Source organism: Pleuronectes platessa, chromosome 2 (assembly GCF_947347685.1).
Source record: "Pleuronectes platessa chromosome 2, fPlePla1.1, whole genome shotgun sequence".
Taxonomy (NCBI): Eukaryota; Metazoa; Chordata; class Actinopteri; order Pleuronectiformes; family Pleuronectidae; genus Pleuronectes; species Pleuronectes platessa.
This window is the reverse complement of record NC_070627.1, coordinates 24,079,360-24,098,027: the sequence shown is the minus strand read 5'-3', so window position 1 is coordinate 24,098,027 and position 18,668 is coordinate 24,079,360. Positions and strand designations below refer to the sequence as shown.

The following is an 18,668-nucleotide window of genomic DNA, read 5'->3' as shown; positions in this document are numbered from 1 at the left end:
TGTCAGTTATTATTAGTCTTGAGTGGTCTTTTTTCATCTGAGAAAGAAAAATATGCATTTGTGCATTAAGAACGCACTTATGGAAAAAGGTTCACTGTCATTCCATTAGAGAGGCTTTATAACGGCCACTGAGTCACATGTGTGTGTCTGTGTGTGACGGTTCTGGGTTAAATGGTGAACATGACCACTCTGCTAATGTTAGACTGCACTTATTTATTAGTATTTCAGGGGAAATAAAAACCAACTGTTCCTCTGTTTTTATTAATTAGTGGCTTCTACTGTTGCAAAGCAAATACAAGAAAGATCAAATGTAATGTATTCCACATTTCATGCAATATTCACTTGTGGTTTCACATATTAGCCACATAATTCCCCTCAGAAAATGACTTGATAATGACTATAAAGCAGTTGTGGTTTACAGAATGTTCACCTTAAACAGTGAGAGTAGAGTTTCTCAAACATAACACCGCACCAACATCCTGTTATTTCTGCTCTGATGCTGTGTTATCCAGGGGGACAGAGCGAAGGTTTATCAGAGACAGACTTCCTCTGCATGCAGCCTATCACCATAATTTAAGCTGGCAGCTAACACGGTTCAGAGTTTCAGACAGGTAGAAAGGGTCTGGGTTTGTTATTGGCAATGAGACGCCACATACTTTAACCTTCAATTGGAAACATTAGTTAGATAGATCTAAAAACCTTTTTAGAAACAAATAATTAGACGGTCCCAATAGCAAAAAGATCAATTTGTTCAAACACACTCACTGAGAAAGATCCATCACCGCAAAGGGATGTATGGAATGAATTAAGTGTAAAAATCAAAATGTTGAATTCATTAATAACATGTTCTCTTTCCTCATTACAGCTATCGAAAGACAAAGAGCGTCTGCAAGCGATGATGACGCACCTTCATGTCAAGTCCACGGAGCCCAAAGCCAACCCACAGCCGGTGAGCAGCAACCCTGTCATACGTCTCTCTGTCTCCCTCCCCCATCCTTTTGTTTGTCTTAATTGGCACACGTGTATTCATTAATCCCTTCCTCCATCTTCTTATTTATCTGCTAAATAAAAACAGCTGTTCTCTGGAGGGAGGCAGTAAATATTGTTTGGACCACATCTGCTGACATCCGAGATTCAATTTGGTGTCTGTGATGAACTGAATGCACACTGTGTAACAGCCCCCTCGTCAGCCTCAGAGAACAAGAGTCTGAGAGATGAGAGAGCACTGGAAAATAGAAATGATAATATTAGATAGCAGGTATTATATTGTATTATATAATACAATGTTTTACTGTTTGTAGTGGTTTTAATAGCAATATATGTCCCTGTCACACAATATTAAAGACTGATATGTAGACAGAAATTGGTAACTGATATTAAATAAAACGTACTATAGGTGGAAGTAGCACCTGGTAATTTTCACAGGAGACATTTCAATTCTCATCTGTAAAAGTTGGCAGGAATTAAATAATTTCTTCTTCAGAAGGAGCAATCCTAAGGGTCAAGGTAAAAAAGAAAAATAACAACAGCATTTTTCACTTTAGTTTAACATTTTCAGTTTTAACTTTTTTATTTATATATGCGTTTGGCATTAGAGTTAAGACCCAAATTTCCGATTGCCCTTTAAACATTTTGGACAGTGAACAAATGTAATTAAAAAGTATCTTGCAGGTTGTGAACAAAAGTCTTTATTATATGCTGTATTCTGGTGATTCACTGGAATATACTAGAAGTGAACAAATAAATCTTTAATAAATGTAATAGCAAATCAATTTATTATCTTTATGACATATTCCAAGCATCATGCTTATCACTCCTAATATATACCATGCCATAAAGCTCACTGCTTAATCCCTTTCCTATAGGAGCAAGGGCTTAACATATGGCATTTAAGTGTCTGCGCTATTTTGTCATGTTTAAGAAGGGGCCTCTGCACCATATTTCAGTCTGTGTGACAGTTCCTTCTCAGAGCCAAATGTGTGAAGATCATTTTACTGCAGGGAGTGAATCTGAAATCACGCACATGCACAATACACTGAGCATGCAGGAGTCCTGTCTCTGAACACTGTGCAGCTTGGATCATTTATTTACACCCAGAGAGGCGGCTATTGACGGGCGGAGGCTGCGTGTGCTCTCTACACAGCGCAGCCAGTCAACATAAAGCGCCTGGAGATGTCGACAATAGGCTGTCTGTTAAAGCTGCGCCCGTGTCACACACACTGATGGTGTAGATTAGAGTGCAAAACGAGGGCTCTGACACAGGGACATTTGTATATGAAAAGTGGTAGGGGCGGCAGATAGCATCTTGAGTTCGCTACCTCTCCTCTCTCCCCGGGGCCTGTGAGAATGGCTGTGTCAGAGCACAGCATTAGCTCTCTCAAGGGGGCAAGCTGGGATTTTTATTCAAATAAATAGACTCCCTTTTCCCCAATGCCGCTTTGCCTGCTGGGAGCTGCTATGAAATGATAAATATGTCTGGCTTCAGCTGGGTGAGTGGTGGACTTGCACAGGTCAAGCCAACCGCCCCAACGCGGCTTTAGTGAGATTGTGGCACTGGAGGTGTCCACCAAAAAAAACCCTCTTCTGAGTAGCTGCAGAAAGAAAGTCTCTCTGTGCTCTGACAGGAAGGAGAAGAAACAACTGTGTTCCTGCAGTAATTGCTAGCTCTGCTTTTCTGCTGTTGCATATAATAAAGGCATGTTTAAGTAGCCAGCTGTCAAAGCAAAGGAGCTCAAACGAATTTGCTGGTTTACATTTAGTTATAATTAAAGACAAACAAACTGATATTGTGCATGCCCAGCGTCAAATGAATGGGATTCATTTTATTCTTCTGAGTTGGATGGGGGCAGTGGGTGGAGATCAAAACAAAAGGTGCCACATTAGCAGTACGTGTCTGTGTGTGTGTGTGTGTGTGTGTGTGTGTGTGTGTGTGTGTGTGTGTGTGTGTGTGTGTGTGTGTGTGTGTGTGTGTGTGTGTGTGTGTGTGTGTGTGTGTGTGTGTGTTGTATTTGCCTGTGTGTGTGGCTGGGTGTCTGCGCTCGGTGTCACTAAGCATTCTTGTCAGAAATCTGACCTTTTGCGCCATACATAATTAAGGGGGGACTTTTTGTTTATTTTCTTTAGCAGCTTGCCGAGTCAAAGCCAGTATAATTAGATCACCAATTACCATTTAATTAATTTCAGTCTGAAGTCTCATTTTGTCTAGGCACTGGAGTGAGCCCAAATGGTGAGGCAGACAAAGGCAAGGCTATTACCAGCCTGTCTGGCCTATTGTTGAAGCCTCTCTGTGTTTATGGCCAGGGAATATGGATGAAACATGAAACAAAGCCTGCTAATCCACAGGAAGAGAAGTCAACACCGCAGCCCCATTCTATTGATAGCATTGTGTCAGAAACACGCAAGAGCAAAGTGTGATTTATTTTGCTCGTGATTCAGAATAACACGTCTTCGGCTACTGTTGGTGAGGATGTAGTTTGCGCTTGTGCATCCCAGCAAAAATCCATTTATTTGGGCAGACGATGCCAAAAAGGCAGAGTTCATCCTCCAAAACATAAACGGACATTGTGAGGACTTGAACACACGTCTGTTTAAATAGGGAGAGTTAGAAAACACAAATGTCATGATGACTATTAGGAAATGTCTATTTTTATTAAATAAAAATATGTTTAAAATAAACTAAAAGAAGGAAATATAGTAATGACAGTGCCATGTCAATTCTACGGATTTTCCGTCTTATATTTCTGATATCTCTGTAAGACCTGTTGGTGATGAGTGCTAATAATGTGATTAGTTATAAATGGGTTCTGCATTTTTTAAGTAGAGTCAGATGTTAAAAACGACCATTACCTCCCCACCATCATCAGCAGAAATTAGACATCTGATCCCTCGTAATCAACACTTGTCAAAGATGAGAGAGTGCTACACTGTCCTCCCTCTCTCTATACTCCTCTTTGGGTATTCTTGTTTTTTCTTTTTCTCACAGTCCGGAGTCATGTTTAATTTGAAAACTGCCTTCCTTCGGCAAATTAGCAATTAGAACAATTTTGCGGGAATATGTATATGTGTCATTAGTTTTCCTGCCAATTAATAGCTGGAGCAGGGGGTCAGGCGAGAATTTTCCACTTGACTGCTGCTTCAGTACGGAGGCTTGGCACTTGGCTCCGAGCCGCCACAGCTGCTGGAAGCCATGCTGTACCTTTGGAGCACTTGCCATAATTAGTTTACCTTGTAGCCATTATTACTTAAATCCCTCCTTCTCCTCAGCCCGCCCATCCCGTCCTCACACGCAGGCCTAAGTGGTAAAACCAAATATTCTCTACATAGGGCTGTCCATGGGAATACTACGAGGCCATCTTTACCATGGCCGCTGTGGCCCTGATGATGGAGGTCAATCAGATACAGTAGTTAATCATCAGATCACCTCTGTAAACAGCTCCTAATTAGACTCCTCATTATAAAATTTCAGCTTGTAATTAGCCCAGATTGGCGTCTTCTTCTGGCTGCCTTATTAGCAGGGTGGCTCAGGGGTAGGAGAGAATCTCACTGTTATTTTCCAGAGCGGTTTGGGTCGCCCCGTCTTCCCTTTGCCACTCAGCCCTCACTTGTTAACGTGCTGCAGAGCCACAGTGGGTGGAAGGGGTGTTGTCCAAACGGGACAAAAGACTAAACAAAGGCGGCGAAACAGAAAGCTGGGAGCAGGCCTGACGTGTCAGCAAGGGAGAGGGAGGGAGGAGAGAGCTGAGTGTGGAGAATGGAGGAGGTGGAGAGTGAAAGTGGGGCTCCAGGGTTGTTTTTCAAACACTGAGCAAACGTTCATGGATCATCTCAGGTCCTGCCTGCAATAAGAGAGGAGATATGCATAGTCAATGAGCTGTCTGAGACATGGGAGTAATTAGAGGACTAACTGAACTGCTGTCTGTTTGTGTTTGTGTGTGTTTGGTCTCACTTCCTCTCCTCAGCTCAACCTTGTGTCCAGCATCACGTTGTCCAAGTCAGCCCATGAGGCCTCCCCGCCTCTGAGCCTGCCCCAGACACCGACCACACCCACCACACCCCTCACACCCCTATCCCAGACCCACTCAGTCATCACAGCCAACAGCCTCCACAGCGTGGGCCCCATGCGACGGCGCTACTCGGAAAAGTACAACATGCCCATCTCTCCAGGTACTGTGCGATGTACACAAATACACACATGGAACAGCACACTCATCAGTCCAGCTTAATAACCACATAACCAAGTGTACACACACAAACACACACAGCCATGAAATGTTGCTATAATTTGTATTATCAGCTTCTGATTGGATGTTTCCGTTGACACAGTTTCTGTTTGGTCCCTTTACACAGATATCATTCAGAACAAAGAGTTTTACATGAACGCAGAAGTAAGACCACCGTTCACGTACGCCTCGCTAATAAGACAGGTAAGAATTTAGCTTGAGCTTTTAATCTGTATAATTTATAAAGTAAGAACATTTAACATCCTGCAGCCCTCAGAAATACAGCAGCTGTTCACAAGGTCGCAAACTGCTTCGGGTTAACTTGTTACTCTGTTCGCTTCTTCTTACACTTTGAACACAATTTAAACAGAGGAGATGATTAACCGTCTTCAAATGAGTGAAAGAATACATGTGGGATTCAAAAAAACACTCAGATACGACAATTGCATTCGATTAAGCGTTTCAGTGTCCGTGATTATCACCAAATTCATTTCACACAACAGTAGAGATGAACCTGTTTTAAGATGGCCAGTCAATTATCGCTTGGCCTCAGTAATCTGGCATCTCAGGAATTAATCTGAGCCGGCCGTAATTGCTGCCGTGTAATCTGCCTGAGATATGTTTTCTGCTCGCCCTTCATTTACACCCACAAAAAAGAAAATATATTTAAATGTGCCGTTTTGACTCAAAAGTTCTGAAGACTCTTATAAACAAGGAGACAGTATTCCCAAGTGTTGTCTGTGTTTTTCCTCAAGAGAACAAACAAACCTGCACGCTTCTTCTGAATTATTGATCATTTTGTGATGGGAGCAAAATTGTAAATGTTTGTTTCTGTCACTGTTCCTCATCCAGGCAATTCTGGAGTCTCCAGAAAAGCAGCTAACACTAAACGAAATCTACAACTGGTTCACACGAATGTTTGCATATTTTAGACGCAACGCAGCGACGTGGAAGGTAACTCTTGCTGTTCCCTCTTCTTTTTCAAACCTAACCCAGAGAAGGAGACATTGTGTTGATGTTAGAGAGAATTAAATGATAGCCTGCTGTAATACCTTCAGAAATGAACCTTTGCACAAATGCATAACAATCCCCTCTTATCCTGTCCAAATGAACCGCCCTTTAAACAAACATATGGAGCACATTGAAACACGCAAGGAGAGCAATATGTGAATTCTTGCATAAAAAAAAGAAAGAGAGAAGAAGAAAATGAAAGAAAAAACGAACAGCCTGTAAAATGTGGGGATGTTCTGTTGGTGGGTGGCATGAGTTAAACATCGCAGTGCTCTGCCAGAGACTCCAGGCTGAGTCCCTGACACTTCACATGAGAACACTCTGTTTTCTATCAGACCACAAACACACACACACACGCGCACTTACAGTATAACATGAAATAATATAAACATGCATAAGGGGATGATACGTGCAGGCCGACTTTCTACTTTGCCAAAATGGTTTTGGATCTTGATGCGGAATTAAACTTTTCATATTTATTTGAACACATAATGAAGGGAAATACCGACTCAACCAGATCTTTTTTTGAGTCAAATATTGAGAATTTAAGGTTAAGTTTCAGCATCTCACACTGTCAATTTTTTCTGAAAGATCAGAAAAGGCCGCTTTGGGAATAATATATTGCCATGGAGACCAAGAAATATTTATGTGTTGTTAAAGTCTTCTGAAACTCAAGGATCATTTAATGCGAATAGCATTCTGTGTTATTTGTTTTAAATTCAGGTTTCTACCAGAGACTGTGTTTGACATATTTTTCCCATGCAGGCATATATACTGTTCTGATAGAAACCTTCTTTCTCTCTTTTTCTTCACACCAACTGAAGAATGCAGTCCGGCATAATCTTAGTCTTCACAAGTGTTTTGTGCGAGTAGAAAACGTAAAAGGGGCTGTGTGGACAGTCGACGAACTAGAGTTCCAAAAGAGACGGCCTCAAAAGATCAGTGGGTAGGTTCAGCCTCTCTAGCGCCGACTAGCATCTGTCTCACCGCTGACTGAAGAGGCTGCTGCTGCTCCATCTCATTGTCTGTGTGCCGTAACGTCCAAAGTCCCTGCTTGCTTTGGGTGCCTCCCCTTCATGCTTTTCAGAAGCCTTTTGGTGATGGCTCATAACCCACAATGGCTTATTTTCAATTTGATCCTCACACTCTCCCCTCCTCCCTGTGTCGTGTGTTTGTCCGTGTGTGTGCGTCCTCTGTCTGTCCTGTCCATCACTGCATCTGCATCTGGCTCCCCTGCCTCCCCCCTTCCCCGCTGCTGCTTTGCTTTCCCAGGGTGCCATTCGCACCAACCTATCCCTGCATAAGTGCTTTGTGAGAGTAGAGGATGAGTTTGGGTCCTTTTGGACCGTTGATGATGAGGAGTTTAAGCGCGGCCGCCACATACAGCGAGGCCGCCCTCGGAAATACACCGCTGACGAGAACTTTGACGAGCTGCTCGTACAGTAAGCACTTCTGCCTCCAAACTCCAGAGGCCTCCCCGCCCCACCTGCATGTCCCCCCCCACATCCACTGTGTTGTCATCATGCTTTGTGTGTTGCGCTTGCCATCCATCATGCTTTCATAATATCAACTCCTTCCCATGCAATGTAAAATGGTGATAGTTGTGATGTCGTCAAGTGACTGAACACCTCACAACTATGGCTTTAATATCACTACAACTGTAAATGTAGTTAGCTCTTATACAAAGTGCATTGATTTATTTTTATTTAATAAGATACTGTAGCTGAGCAATGCATGCTGGGTGAGACACAAGTCTGTGGCTGTAATTTGATTTCATCTCTTTGCAGAAGTCCAGCCTTAGTGAAGAACATTCAGACCAGCCTGGGCTATGGTCCGACCCTCTCTGCTGCCTTCCAGGTAAAAATCGAATGTGAATTCATCCTCAGTCAGAAAAAATTCATGAAAATCCCTCGTTTCATGTGTCCAGTGTCCCAGTCTTTGTTTTTAGGGAATGTGCTGGTATGAGAAGAGTGATGGGCGACTGAGGAAGTGCTGACAGCTCTCTTCCTTTTCACATTTAATGCTTCGGGCTTTGCTTTTCAGGCTTCAATGGCAGAAAACAACATACCTCTATACACTACTGCTTCCATTGGAAGTCCTACCCTCAACTCCCTGGCCAACGCCATCCGCGAGGAGATGAATGGAGCGATGGACCATGGAAACAGCAACGGCAGTGACAGCAGCCCAGGACGCTCGCCCCTGCCAGCTATGTGAGTGGTACACACGCTTTCTATCACCAATACAGTTTGTGTAAGAAAAGAGAAGAAAAGAGAAAGAGTTTCAACTTCCCTGAGACATAACACTCTAAATAGATGTTGACAGAAAATCTTTGCAGTGCCCACCCAAAAGGCACTAAAATGAACTAATGCATGGCATCAGATGAAAGAGAAACAATGCCAGAGAGGATAATAAATAAATTGACGAGGGATGATATTGGAGTCGTGTGAAGGGTCATGGCCAGAACTGTGGCTGGCCTCCGTGCAGAAAGGGAAACTCCACCTCTTCGAAGCTTCCATCACCAGGCAGGAGCCCCTCTGTTATTCTAAGAGCGAGTTTATGAACTCTCCTTTATGTGTCCTGCTGTCTGTGTCAGTCTCGCCATAATCAACATTCCAATTTGTTAAAATATTTATAAAATGCCAGAACGCAGAGCGACGGAGCTGTTGGCTCCGACGCGGTGCAACATGAGCCCCAACACATTCAGAAACGCCTCTGAGCCGCTGAAAGAAAAGCAACACAAAAGGATAATTAGTCTGGAGGAGATCATCCAAGATTCTCATGTAGGAAAGTTGCGGTCGGCCTGGAAACCGCAGCTCCCCGTTCACTTGTTGTATAGGAGTGTCTGCTAAGTTGTTTGAAGCCTAAAATAATACAGCACACGCTGCATCGTTTCCAGATGTGGGGGCAGACCACCGATGTGTAGACTCGGGGATGGCCTCCTGAAAAACGTCTGAGCTTGGGGGAAATTCTGCCTGAAAACAGAAAAAGGTGCAGTAATGAGCTCCTGGCCAAATGGATGAAAAGTGCCATCCCTAATCACTGTGAACATAGCTCTGAGCGTGGCTGTGGAACAGGAAAGGCAGAGACAGGATGGGTGTGCTGGCCTAAAGGCAGCCTGCTTCTCCCTCTGCCCCTCTGCTTCTATCTTTAGGCTGATAGAGCACACCAACTCTTTCTCCATAATTATGTCTATAAGCTTTACGCAAGTACAAAATGAGATCAAACTGTTTTCTTTAGCTTTTTTAAAGAACTTTATTCTCTTATTAACAAAACATACCCGCTGTTTCATGTTTCATGCCCTCGGATTGAGCGTTGAGTGTTACATACAGTAGCAGCGTTTCTGGAAGTCTCCTCACACATCCCTCTTCTTCTTTTGTGGTGCTCTGGCTTGTACAAGTTCAACACCACTGTGTTAGCTGAGGAACATGTGTTGTCCACATGTGCCTGTGTGCTGCTGCTGGACAGCACGCAGCTTTTTAACACTGCAAAGAAAAACCCAGTGCACTTCTCCCAAACCAGAGAGTTAGGTATCCAGAGAAGGCTAATTATAAGCAAAGTGTAGAATCAGCATGCAGTTCAATAGAATAATAATAACAATTTCATGTCTGCCCTGCAGCCACAGAGTGAGACCTGAGGCAACAGCACTTGTGGAGTTACTTTGATGTGAAAATGATAGAAAAGCTGACTTTACTTTTCCCCCCTTTTTATAATTTACGCCACAATATGTCAGCTCATTAGCATACGAGCGTCTCCATCACAACAGTTGCAAATTACATGAGACATCCCGGCGTGAATAAATCAAATGTGGGCTTTGGTGATGAAGAATGTGCCAGTTCGCCCTTGTTGTTGTAGTAAATGAGCCCGGTGCCTCATCCTGACACCGCTCTACCTCCGCTACGGCAGCCTGGCACCGCAGGTTAGAGCGGCGAGTCCCCTGCAGCTGCTCGTAATGCTTTTTTTCTTCTCTCCTCCTCTCAGCCACAGCCAGGCCTCCTCTCCCCGTATGCTTTATTCCTGCTCTGTTTCTGTAATGAGAAATTTGGCAGATCTCATCTCTTTAGTGGCTCTTTTGCCCAGGCTGTAAGCTGGGAGGGGAGGGGGGGGCTCATGTTTTTGCCTTGTTTACAAGTGACAGCGTTATTATTCTCATAAGGGCTCTGTTTCTTATCACAGTGTTGTGCCGAGTGCGCCGCTGCCGCTCTCCTCGCGCCTCTCCTGCCAGCGCTTTTCTTCCCTTATTGACACTTGGTTGAAAATTCGCATTAATTCTAGAGTTTAAAGCATGTATGGCGGTGTCTGGTCGCTGTGTTTGCTTGAAGTTGATTAATGATAGAAGCCGGCTCGGGGTCGTCCTCTGGAGACCCGCCTCGCAGGTTGTGCATGTTAACGAGCAGGAAGGGGAACACACAGCGCGCCACTGATCCACAGCCACCAGGAGGCTGACAACGGCAGCCCACTCGCTCTGCAGAGTCCATTCTCTTCTCTCCTCGTCTCACGTTGTTAATCTTCCTCATTTATCAATTCTAAGTGAATACCCTGTTGTCGGTTGCCATGAAAATAAAAAGCCTGCAGCTTTGCCAGGATTGGAATACCTCAAAAGAAAGCTGAAATTATCATCTGCACCGCCGAGGCCCCCACTCACAGTCTCACCGTATCCAGACATTTGTTTTTGTTCCCTTGTTTCCTTCTTTATAAACAGAATCAGCTCAGGTCTGTATCACTTTGAGTTGGCGTGTGTTATAAAAAATGGGTACGTAACAAAGTTAAGAAGAACTGGAGCTACATGTCTACTTTCTTCTCCTCCTCCAGGCATCACATCAGCGTTAAGGAGGAACCACTGGACCCCGAAGACCACGAAGGGCCCCTCTCCCTGGTAACGACTGCCAATCACAGTCCGGATTTCGATCACCACAGAGATTATGACGACGACCAGGGCCACGATGACATGCTGTAAGGCTAAGAGCGGCCCCTCCCCTCCCCAGCCTCAGAGGCCGAGGCAGTCTGGGTCATCTGGGAGACAGAAGCGCTCCGCAGATAACAAACACTGAACTGCAGTCTCAGCCACTGATGACAGCTCTCAAATGTCTCCGAGTCAACTTTTTAGTGCCATTACAATACATAGCAAAAACACACACACAAACAGAAACACAGAATACAGCCCACACGAGGCGTCTTTTTTCTGATTCCTTTGTACTTTTGGTTTAAGTAAAGCTTAAAAAAAGCAATCTTCCTTTCTACCCATGGGTCGGATGGACTTGTTTGGTACGGGGGGGCGACGCGTTCGCGCTCCGACCCAGACCCTTGCCGCGCAGCCAGGACACGCTGCGCTCCGCGGACTGCGAGAGGGATTGCGTCTCTCCCCCACCTACCCCCACAATCTCTCTTCTTCTCTTCCATTCTCCCTCTGTCAGACACACACATCTTACCACAAACTGAGGAGAGAGAGAGCGGACAATGACTGACGTTTAATTTACACCGTGTGCGTAGGTGTGTGTGAGGGAGAGCGAGTGCAGACTTCTGTTCATTGTCACTGCCTTCAACACTTCTCATTGGTTTGATTCCATCTGGGGTGGGAGGGATGTTGCTTTTATTCGGGTGTATTTTGTGTTGGGGGTGAGAGGTTATAAAATATCAACGTAATGTGTTTTTCTTCATCATTCAATGCTGATATGGATGTTGCATCTATTTTGTTGTTGTTTTTGTTTCTGTAAACTGATCAGACCTCATGCCCATGCTGTGGAGATTCTGTGTGGTCCGCACTTGATGATGAATGTTTATGATTTCTTTTTCACCTTGTTCTTTTTTTAAACACACACACATGAAGCAGAATGTCTGATACCGAGCAGTATTTTTCTGTCATTTATTCCAAATATCATCATGGAAATGAAAAAAAAAAAAAAAGTCACCGCTCTGACATGTAGCCCACCCCTCACCCGCTCTTCTTCTTCTTCCTCCTCATGAAGTCCATTGGCGATGCACTACTCATAATGAAGGCTCTCTCCACGCATCAATGAAGCTTAATTTAAGATGCGAATGAATGACAGAGAAATCATGCAGGTTATGGTTTATCCTTTACTTTAAAACAGCCCTCGCCACAGAGCATGCTTAGCCGCAACACAATTTCTGATCACTTACAAGCTCCGGGGTCTTTTTTTTATTATGTAAAATGAAAATGTCAGGTGTGCACCGGCGAGATAAAGATTTCCACCAATTAATTGTGATTTCAGAACACAACCGTCATTGTTAATCAAACTATGTCTGGCTTTTTCCACTCTGTAATTTCATTCAGAGCTTGAAGATAATTTCCCACGTAGTTTTATTTTGTATCTTGCGCTTTGGTCTGATCGTTTTTTTAAGTTTTAGTGATTGTTAATGTAAATGCACATGACAAAATGCCCCTGTCTCCTTCTTCTTCAAGGGAACAAAGTCCCAGAGACTCGCAATAAGACCGAAAACGTTGCACATTCCAGCATTTGACAGCCACCGTGAAAGCGCCCGGACGTACAGTACATGCCGTGTTAGAGAGTGTGGATACCTCGACGTTAAGTGTCACCCCCAAAAAAAAAAAAAGCCAATGAGTTCTAGTCCACTTTGAACTGAGTGATTTCCACATGTGGTTTTATGATGCAGCAGCAAAAATTCCAGCTTTGATAGATAGTCAAATTTGAAAGAGACCATGAATTTCAAGACTGCAATCAACCACTTTTAAATTTGTATTTATTATTAGTATTATTATGATCATTTTATGTTTTATTTGGCTTTTTCTGTTGTTGTTCATCTGTTTTATTATCGTGTTCTGTGACTACCAAAGATAAACTACAAAGTCAATGTTGTGTGTTCCATGCAATAGCAGATAGGCCAAATATGTCCCCTCCGTTCTCTCCCGCTGGACGACCTCAGCGGCTGCGGTCGAGCCGGTGGCAGACTGGATCCAGGGCCAAGCTCCTCCAACTCATTCACCTTTATTAGAAAAGGACAAAATAGAACCAAAGGGGGGCGTCCCGGACAGGACAAGCTGCGTTTGGCAGTGACCAAATCTGACCGGGAGGTGCTGACAGTCTGACTCCATGATGATGACCAAATTAGGGAAACTTTTTTGTCTTTGGGCCAGTGAGTGGAAAGAGGGAGCTTTTTGGTCAGGAACAGATTTGTGCGCAAAATCAAGGGTGTGTACTGTAGATAACGCTGAAAAAAAAATGTACTGGCAAATGGGAAAAGCTTTGCAGAGAACAATGTGAAATGGATTCTATACTTCAACTGGACCACACAATGATTTGTTGTTTCTCTTCATTTTTCTTTCTTTACATGTTTGTATCCTTTGAAATGATTGTATGCCACTTTTTAGGGGTTTTAGTGTCTTTATGAGGGAAGACTTTATGATTGTGTTTAGTTTCTGTCAACTTATTACTTTTTATATTAAAAAACACTCCTGTCAACTAATAAGCTGGGTACAAGGTACTTTATGGCAGTTATTGTTATCCTTTTTATTTTTGTGTTCACCGCTCATTAACTAAAAAGGGGCAATCTGTGGTTTCCAGAAGATGTATTTAATATCCAGGCAGATGTGGGATGGGTCAGTCACAGCCGGGCTCGGATCGTGAGAACGGGGGCCGAGCTCATCCACAATTTCCCCCCCACCCCCCCCCCCTAGTCATCATGCAGGCTGGTTTATTTGGTATTCAGAGAGGAGGACCAGCGCTGGTAGATTAGAACATTCTCAGCATGTGTAGCCTGACATTACTAAAGATAACAGCATGAGAAAAAGCCGTTAGTACGCATACCTCATTTCAAACCTATAGGGAATGATTCAATTAAACGAGAGAGAGAAAAATAAATAGAAATAAACAAACATTTCACTCAGTTGCACTTAGTCTTATGTCTTGCATGTGTAGTCCGATACTGTAGAAAGAAAAAAGAAAATAAAAAAATGAAATTAGAGCTTGTTTATCTTAAAAGGTTTCATCCTTTTTTTTTGCCAAACCAATTCAAACCTCAGGCCTTTTGTTGGTGGAGATATCCTCCAGCTGTGTGTGGCACATTCATCCTGTCTGTCCTCTGATGGGTGGTTTTAAGGGCGTTCCAATATTAGGTTGTACATACATGTCACTGTAGCCTTTGTCTTCTCCTCTATCTCCTGTCTTTTCCTTTTTCTCTCTCGCCCTCTTTTCTTTTGTTTAAGATAAAGAAATACATTTGTGTTATGATGTTTGCTTTATCGCCACTGCTTTGTATTAACTATGAAAAAGCTATGAGAAAAAAAAAACTGCTGTATGTATTGGAATAGCAAACTGTGCTGCAAATGTATTTTACTTAGTAATCCTTGCTTTAAAAAAAAACAACAAGAAAAAGAAATTAAAAAAAATCACATCATCCTTGCAGACATGTGGGTGAGCTGGGCAGGGGCAGGCCGGGGGGGAGATTATCTCCCATTTTGGATTTTAAACTGTAATATAAAAAACAGACTTTTCTCTGTTATCATTGACCGAAGCATTTTGTACAGAATTCCCCCCCTCTTTGTGTTAAAGCTGTTTTTTGATACTTCCTTTTGATGGTCCAACCACTGCCTTCTGTGGCTCCATGTGAAAGATTACTGCTCTGAGAAAAAAGGGCACACAGGTATATTTCCTCTACGAGACGGTGGTATCTTGCATGACTGATACCAGGGTCACAGACATGTTGGGTGGGTGGGTAATGTTTTAAGTGGTCAGTAATAATATAAGGGTGTATCAATCTAATGATATTTTATATGAAATTAATAGGAAACAGAAGAAGAAATATGCAGTGCCAAGATGTAAAGAATATCCTTAAATGCTTTTTTTTGTTTCCTTTTCTTTGTTGTTTGCGCAATTTCATGTCCTTCATTTATCGGAGACGTGTTCTCCTCATCATCTGTCTCCTCATCCAGGTAAAAGACACGGTTTTATTTATATATATATATATATGTTTTTTTTTTAATTGAGCAAGCCGATGGGCAGGTCAGAGGTGGAGGCTAACGTGGAGTCTAACGTCTTGCAAACTGAGGCTGTGTGGCGTCACAGCCCCCCGACATCACACGTTGGCACCCGAGCCAAAACACGCCATTGTCTCAACCATCAGCGACCATCCAGCCTGCTGTCATTCCGTCCCCCCTCCTCCTCTTTTCTCCTTCTCTCACATCACACTCTTTATTTTCTCCACATGGAGGAGGTGGTGGGGAGAGGGGGGGTGGGAGTAGCAGCCGAGGAGCTGTCAGGGTGCTCTCATCCTGCAGCAGCAGCTTGTCTTTCTTTCTCTTTCTTTCTTTTTCTTCTTTGAAGATGTACTCTGTAGTTTTTTTTTTTTTTATAGAGAAATATTATTGCTCATCATTTCCATCGGTGTGTAACCTCCTCATCATTCCTCGTGTGTCTGATGCAGACCACTCTGTTGTAGTCAGTTGCGATGACTGACGTGAGCATTCTAAACATGCAATAAAATGCTGGTTGTTCAGACGAATTCCTCCGGCCTCTCCATGTTATCTATTTGGTCTGGTGTGGCAATACGAGCTGCACGATGTCTGTATTTCATAACATGTGATCATTCTCCAGTGTTGACAGAAGAATACTTGATACAGAATTAGGTAGTTCTCTAGAGTTGAATTGAGATTGAGATTTTTTTAGCTTCCATAAGGCCTTAATAGCAAATGCAGCTTTCATTTGTTTTGCTGTTATCAACTGTGAATGCATCAAATCATGTAAAAAACTAATTATCACAGTTACAAAATAATATAGCCTGATATTTTCCACGTTTATGGGTTAACGCTGCATTTGCGGTTCTCTCCTCAATCTCTCCACCTGCAGACTAGTTGAACCTGTGTTTGTCATCTGCTGCAGGACCCTCGTCTCGGCCTCTGCATTAAATTATATCGTAATTAAAAAGAGACAGTTAAACTGTCCTTTCCTAACAGCAATTTAGGTAACTGCATTTGATAAGCTATAAATTGTAACAGCATTAAAAATTCCAGAAATAATAGCGATATGGATTTGGTGACGGGAGCTAATGCTGATGACCAGGACTCAGGGTTTTTTACGACAGAGGCGCGGGTCATGTTGGCCACTAAACAGGAGACAAAGATCAAGTCTAAGCACTTTTAATCTTGTGAAACAAGCAATTACAAATAGTTGCATTGATTTGTTAAAAAGCTTTAGGCGACATAAATCGTTTCTTGCTGAGCTTATTGCTGGAAAACATAAATGTCAAGTGTATTATTAATTAAGGCCTTTGAAAGATAAGATTTAATGGAAACAATATAAAATCACAAGCAATCTCTCTGTGGGCAGTATTTCACTGGACGCTCGGGCTCCGTGTGGATCCGTGTTGTTTTCATGACACTGATCACAAACCAGATCAGACGACAGCGAGTCAGAGGGAACGCACTGGAAAGTGTTTGTGTTGGAAAAAAAATCTGCCATTAACAGACGCATTCACATCAATTATCTGCAACATATGATATTATTATGGTCCATAAAGGTGGATGAAATATTATGGGGACAGTGTAGATATATTGACACAGAGACATGATCGGCCAATACTGGCCCTCCACACATTAATCTGAATTTCTCTGTCGCCAACACACCACACTGACATGACACAACCTCCACACTAACATTTTTTTCTGTGTGATTAATTATCGTTTTCAACTCCAGAAAGAAAAGATGCTTTTAAATAAAACAAGCTTGTGTTAAAGTTATTATTTTTCTAATCGCTTTTAGTGTCAGTTCCCATATTAATCACTTATCATTCATGTGTTATTTCACTTAACTTTACTGGCTGTTTTATTTAATTTATCCACCTGCTCCCTTAAGTGGGAAATACCAAGTAATACAACAGGCAGAATCATCAATATCAATACCAATACTTTTTTTTAATCATAAAAATGACTAATGAACCATCATAGACAGAGACGTGTCATGATTTATGAGATGCATCATTTATGCTGCCTCTGAAAATATTTTATTCATCCCAATTATCTGTCATGACGTTAATTTACCACATTGGATGAAACATGTTTAATTCTCTCAGTCAGAAATGTATTTTATCTTAAATCTAAAGATTAACTGAAGGTAATTGATCTGTAGAGCTTTACACAAAATGGCATTTTAAGTTACGATTGTGTTATTTGATGCCTGTGAAATGAGACAGTTCTAAAACAGGTCCATGTTTAACCTCACTGAAACAAAATGCATCACGCCAGTACCGTGGAGAAGTCAATGACCTGAGAAAAAATGCAAAAACGGAATTGGTATCTGGTGATATAGATTTTTTTGTTTCTCGTGGAGCTTAAGACATTAAACATAAAATCCACAGCATGTTGAAACAACAACTCAATTTATCCGCAGACATCACTGTTGTTTCTTTGTCTGAATAACTTTGAAATAGGAAAAAACTGTTGTTAACTTGTTAAAGAAAGACGTGTTCTTCTTTTCGGATAGGGGGGAGTGGTGATTTTAACATTTTTCATCTTTATTAAAGAAATGTAGTATAAGCGTTACTTTGGCTGTACTCTTGCTGTCTTACAGTATAGCGATGTACAAGGTCTGATCCCAGTCTAATCACAAAGCTGTGATTGGTTGATTATTTTCTCCAACCCAGGAGTCATCATCGAGCTCGACGACCTGTTTTTATCACTGATCATATCAGACATGGGACAGTGACACGTAACAAGCCCATAAAAAAACATGTAGAACATTTAGAATATAGGACAAGTTGTTAAACATTCCCTTGTACGTCTGAAGGTCTTCTGCACAATTTCAGTTTCTAACTACCAGTAGATGTTAGCAGGTGTTATTGGCCACCAGCGGATGTTAGGGACATAACTTCCATTAGCGTCATCAAGTGTTTTGGACTGGTGATCAATGATACAGGCCGAACTTGAGGGAATGCTGAGGTTAAAGGTGAATCTGACTGGCTACTGGCTTGTATGGCAGCACTATAAGAAGCCATGTGGCCGCTCAGTAGATCAGACATCATTATCTCTATGCCTTTTTAAACTGAGCACTGTCCCATTTTAGAACATAGGACAAGGTAGAAAATAGCCCTAGTATGTTCTACTGCACTAATTAATGCCTACCACCAGTTGACGTTATCGGATGTTAGCGACCACCAGCAGATGTTGGGGTCATATCTCCAGTTGTGTAAGTTCACACATACAATAGATCCCATTATTCTGAATTTCAATTTGTGATCATACCCAATTAATAAGCCACACTTTTTACATGGCAGGATTTTTTCTCCATTAATTTCTTCGGGTTTATACAATTTAGCGAAACAAAAACGATATGGCTACATACCATTACAGGTACGTTGAAAACTGGGTGAACTGACCCTTTAACTTTTAAAATATCAGTGTTGGCTTCCTGTGTGTTGCTGTGTGTGTAACCTTTAGAGAGATGTTGCTGTTGCTGTCGTACAAACTCCAGG

General features: G+C 42.4%; 1 protein-coding gene across 18 annotated transcripts in view; it reads left to right on the top strand.

The window, feature by feature from the left end:
• The window catches only part of foxp1b (forkhead box P1b), a 152,104-nt gene extending 138,431 nt beyond the window's left edge, over window positions 1–13,673 (top strand). For all 18 annotated transcript variants that reach the window (XM_053432026.1, XM_053432069.1, XM_053432121.1 and 15 more), the window contains 8 exons: window positions 866–949; window positions 4,959–5,163; window positions 5,347–5,423; window positions 6,072–6,173; window positions 7,055–7,176; window positions 8,018–8,087; window positions 8,274–8,440; window positions 11,040–13,673. In XM_053432026.1, coding sequence (XP_053288001.1) covers window positions 866–949; window positions 4,959–5,163; window positions 5,347–5,423; window positions 6,072–6,173; window positions 7,055–7,176; window positions 8,018–8,087; window positions 8,274–8,440; window positions 11,040–11,184 — 972 coding nt within the window. In that variant the 3' untranslated portion in view covers window positions 11,185–13,673. The remainder of the gene's footprint in view (window positions 1–865; window positions 950–4,958; window positions 5,164–5,346; window positions 5,424–6,071; window positions 6,174–7,054; window positions 7,177–8,017; window positions 8,088–8,273; window positions 8,441–11,039) is intronic.
• Window positions 13,674–18,668: the final 4,995 nt, after the last annotated feature.